The 5,000-nt window shown below is 39.9% G+C and overlaps 1 protein-coding gene across 1 annotated transcript in view; it reads left to right on the forward strand.

The window, feature by feature from the left end:
- Positions 1-5,000, forward strand: part of LOC138052072 (DNA repair protein REV1-like) — a 40,333-nt gene that overhangs the window by 25,171 nt on the left and 10,162 nt on the right. Inside the window, 4 exon segments of the mRNA XM_068898432.1 lie at positions 1-519; positions 1,516-1,785; positions 2,382-2,561; positions 4,137-4,384. The exon segment at positions 1-519 is cut by the window's left edge and continues 338 nt beyond it. Of these exon segments, the coding sequence (XP_068754533.1) occupies positions 1-519; positions 1,516-1,785; positions 2,382-2,561; positions 4,137-4,384 (1,217 nt within the window).

Genomic DNA, 5,000 nt, shown 5'->3' on the forward strand with positions numbered 1-5,000 from the left:
CGAAAGACAGCAAAAAGGAAGCAGATAGGTTTAGCAAAGAGTCAGATCCTTTCGCAGAAGAGACCACTTCGTTGCCACAGAATTCAATAACTGTTTCTGAAGGTCAAGATTTTGGCAAAGACGAAGTGGAGGTTCAGAATTGCAATGATGCAAGTTTATTGGATACCATAGATAATACAGTGCTTAAAAAGCCCTACAAACAGTCACTGACTAGTATGTCGAGAGCAAACGATGCAAACTTTGTTTCAGAATTTTACAACAATTCTAGACTGCATTACTTATCAACATGGGGTGCAGAATTCAAGAAATACACAAGCGACATTATCAAGTCTTTGGCGGCCAAGAGTTGGAGGAAAAGAGGTGTGGGTCGAGTAGGGACACATGGACGAGTTATCATGCATATCGATATGGACTCATTCTTTGTTTCTGTCACCTTACGTGACCAGCCTCATCTCAGAGGTAAACCTATTGCTGTTTGTCATGCAGGAAAGGGTACTAGTTCCACAAACGAGCAACAAGGTACAGTCCACAATACAATGTATTGACCATGGTGTAGTGTTTAGTTTTAAGTTTTCATATGAATCTACCCAATCTTCCAACGGCTTCTGCAAGAAATGTAGTTTCCAAAGAGCTACAACTGTCGAAACATCTGAGGAGCTGTAAACATTGTTTAACAGCAGACGTTGAATACTACATGTAAGTCAGTAAAGTGACGACGATACAGTACTAAGGCAAGGGCAAGGGAAGAATAGCCAATTGTTAAGTCACGATATGAATTGTTACACTTTGAGATTCCGCCGAAAAAGTGATACTCGGAATGTTTTGGTTTCCTGTTATTTGGGAGTTACCGTTTGCTTTTTCAATGAATGGAATTCTATTCTGTTTGTGCTGGTCCTGATACCAGAATAAACGGCAAAAATACAAAATACAATTTGCGAGTTATACATAGAATCATTACACCATCTTTTGGGGCTATTGTGGCACGGAAATCGTATGCACTCTCTGATTCGCTGCTAGGCGAGCGTTAGTTTGACTGCTTTCGCTATCACTTATGCAATAACTACTCCGTTCCCCGAACACGTGCTTTTTGGAAAACGCCATTTTCCTAAACTGGAATATTTGGAAACAGCATAGTCCTAAATGAATGCACCCATAACATTGTAAAAGTATCAACAAAGGAAGGTGGTAGCTTTAAGCATCAGGGCCCAGTTGTTCAAAAGCCAATTATAACACTAATCCACGATTAAATACAAACCCAGGTTTGAATTTTGCCCGTCAAAGAAGCCTTAACAATATGATTTTACGCTAAAGGAAAGCAAACGTTTAGTCAATTTTGGAGGCTAAAAATCTTGTGGAAACGTTTTCTGATCAGAAAATAGACGGCAATTTAGCTTTCCTTTAATACATGCTTTGAACAACTGGGCGCAGACTGGTAACTTTTCAACTAATAACGTATTTAGCGAATTGCATTCGCAATGGTTTGAAATTTCTTTTAACTTTGGTTTTTTTTTAAAGGAACTTCGCCCAAGAAGCCTCCATCGTTTTTCAATTCCATGTCAGAGATCGCTTCTTGTAGCTACGAGGCAAGAGCTTCTGGAGTCCGCAATGGAATGTTCCTAGGTTCAGCTAGGAAGCTCTGTCCTGACATTCATTGTGTACCGTACCAGTTTGAAGAGTACAGGAAAGTATCCCAAAGACTCTACGATATTCTTGTGACGTATAGTCATGAGATAGAAGCTGTGAGCTGTGATGAGGCTTATATTGATGTATCTGAAGCTCTTGAAGGTCAGTGCAGCTATGGGTGGATTTGAAGATTCCCAAATACCTCTAAGTGTTTCACGGAAATGGCTCTAGGTAGTTTAACAAAAGGTTACTGTTTACTCATTTCAAATGAAAAAAACCGAACCTTTTTTTTATACGAACCCCCTGCTTTGGGTAAATGAAACATCTCACGCGATATATATATATATATTTTTTTTCATGTAAACGCATTGAAGGTGTTTAGAAAAGCGGTTAGTATTACTGAAGAAGTGACAAGATAATTCCAAGCTTTTGGGAAAGCCATTTTAAAGAGTTTGCGACTGTCTGCAAAAATGCATTAATTAATGCATTTTAGCACCGTACTCAAGAAGCCTTGAGCTCTCTTTATAGAGTACCCTTTGTTAACTATGACCAATGGACAGGTTTCCAAAGCTCCATTGAAAACAGTATACCTGGCAATTAGGAAGGGTTTTGATGTGGGACAAAATCATTGTCCTTGTGGGCGCAACTAGAAACGCTATTGTCGGTCCTAATTATTTCCAGTAATTTTTGCGTCAAGGACCATAGAGTTTTCGTCTCTCCACTAAAACTCTTATATTATTTTTCTGTTCAATTGTTAGAGGATGAAACTCCCACAGAGCTTGCAGAAAAGATTCGCGCTGATATTAAGGAAGCGACAGGCTGTACAGCTTCAGTTGGTATCGCTGCTAATGTCCTACTGGCCCGAATGTGCACAAGAGTAGCTAAACCAGACGGCTGTTATCATTTGTCAGCTAATGATGATATCAATCAGTTTATGGGTACGTATCTCCTGGGGAGAAAGCTTTTACAGTGCTTTCCACGCCGTAACAGATTTCTTTCAAGACTTGGGAATGGTCATGTTTCTTAGTTAATTGGGTTGTAGTTTTGGGGAGAAACTAAACAAAAATGTTCCGCGTAGTAGCAGTCACCCATTTGTACATGCAGGGCTTGAAATTGTGACTAACTGTCTCTTTCGCCATACCCTGCGAGCAGAGTCTCTTTCGATCTTCCTAGATAAGTCGGGAAGAGGAAAGTAGACTCTGCTCGCCGCCTCCACATTCTTTGATTTGCCGCTCATCCAAAGAATTGGATGAGTCAGTCCAGTTTCGACTTGTCAAACCTGTTTTTTTAATTTTTGCGCATGATCAATCGCCACGCGTCATCAATATTTTGAAATTTACGACAGCGTGGCAATTTTAACTGTTAGAATTCCCATGAGTTTTTCCTACGTGTGTCGGTTACAGAAACTTGTGTGACAGAAGCCTATAAATTTTTCAGTAAAAAAATGAAATGGCATTTTAAGAGTATGGACTATCTTGAATGAAATGATTCCTTGATTGTTGTGTGTTTGCCAGAGTTGTTGGAAAATATCCCGACTGTTTTGTGCTTTTGTGGCTACAGGTCACGCATGACTGACATCGAATACATTTAAATTTTTAACGCATGCTCAATGCGAAATGTGGAGGCTGCGAGCAGAGTCTACTTTCCTCTTCCCGAATTATCTAGGAAGATCGAAAGAGATTCTGCTCGCAGGACGGTACTTTCGCCAGTGAACTCTAAATGTCAGCAAATAATATTTAGAGCCGGTCGGGCGTTTTGCCCCATTCCTTCTTGATTGTGAAATTACATAAATTGCCGTTAAAGGTCTTGGAGACTGACAAGATGTATGTTGATGTAATACCTCAACTCATTATTTTCCTAAGCAAATCTACATTGTTCTCCATCTCAAAAGCTACATCTAATCCATCGTATTAGTTATAGTTTACACTTTACTACTACAGTATAATTTTTAACGGACTGCCCTTGGGCCCACATTAGTAGAGGTAACGCTCACATGGTTCATATGGGGTACAAAACTAGCACTTCACATTACACTCAGTTAAGTCTGTTGAAATATAAGTGCCAACGTTTGTAAAAACGTAACCAACGTTTGTAAAAACGTAACCCTTCCTTGTACTTGTACATGTTCATTGCCGTGACTTCCCACGGCCTGCTCCCGTCTGACCTTGTAGCTCAGTCGATAGAGCAGCGGACCGGTGATCTAATCCGAAGGTCCGAAGGTCGTGGGTTCAATTCCCACCCTGGTCAGAGTTTTTCTCTGTCCTCGTGTGGGCCCATTTCCATTAGTAGGGCTAACGCTCACATGGTTCATATGGGGTACAAAACTAGTACTTCACATTACACTCTAATCAGTTACGTCCTTAGCTAGAATAGGCACGCTAATTGTTGGTAACGTAGTTGCAAACGTTGATGTAGAGTAACGAATGTCTCATAGACTTAAATAAAGTTTACCGTCCCTATTCTTTATCCGCACATTCCGGATTACTGACCAAGGTAAAACGTTCAATTCTCAGGATCCCAAAAGGTAAATGACCTTCCAGGGGTCGGTTGGAGCTTGGGGCACAAATTGGAAACGTTGGGAGTCCTAACCTGTTTAGACTTGCAGAAATTCAGCTTACAGATGCTACAGAAAGAGTTTGGGCCTAAGACAGGACTGTTGTTATATCAGTACTGTCGAGGAGTGGATGACCGGGCGCTCAAAATAGAGCGTGAAAGGAAATCAGTGTCGGCTGAAATCAATTATGGAATTCGTTTTACTGCGGTGAGAAAGCAATGTTAAACTAATAGCAATAAGATCGAGAGGACAACAACTATAACAGAAATGCTGAATTAGACTGTTGACTACCGGAGACATGTTTCAGTAAACTTTTATTTAAACTTGAACCAAATCTGATTTGACATTTGCTGAACTCCGTAAATTTAGTGTTAGCCTTCATTTCATAACCTGCTACTAACACAAAGTAAATTACAGTGATCTATTTCTCCAGCCTCCTTTTCAAAAATAATCAAATGCCCAACATTTGAGGTCATGGTAACTACTCTGTCTCTGCTTGTGATATTTTCCTTTGAATGTTTTTCTCTTTGCCTTCTAAGCTACTTGTGTAAGTAACTGCTAATGCTCTAAGAGAGAATCATCATCTTGGTACTTTCCTTCTAAAGCAGGGCTCGAAATTGCGACCAATACGGTCGCATTTGCGACTAAATTTTTCCCTTTGCGACTAAAATATCTGGAGAAGTCGCAAATTTGCGACTTGTTGTCACCTTCGTTCTTTCGAAACAAAGGGATTAGCAGTTGCCACTTTGCTGCTACTTTTGCTAAAATAAACAAATAAATAAATAAATGACAAAATTATTTTGTTTCTCATTGTGAATTTTCT

This window comes from Montipora capricornis, chromosome 6 (genome assembly GCF_036669925.1).
Source record: "Montipora capricornis isolate CH-2021 chromosome 6, ASM3666992v2, whole genome shotgun sequence".
In the NCBI taxonomy this organism is placed as follows: domain Eukaryota; kingdom Metazoa; phylum Cnidaria; class Anthozoa; order Scleractinia; family Acroporidae; genus Montipora; species Montipora capricornis.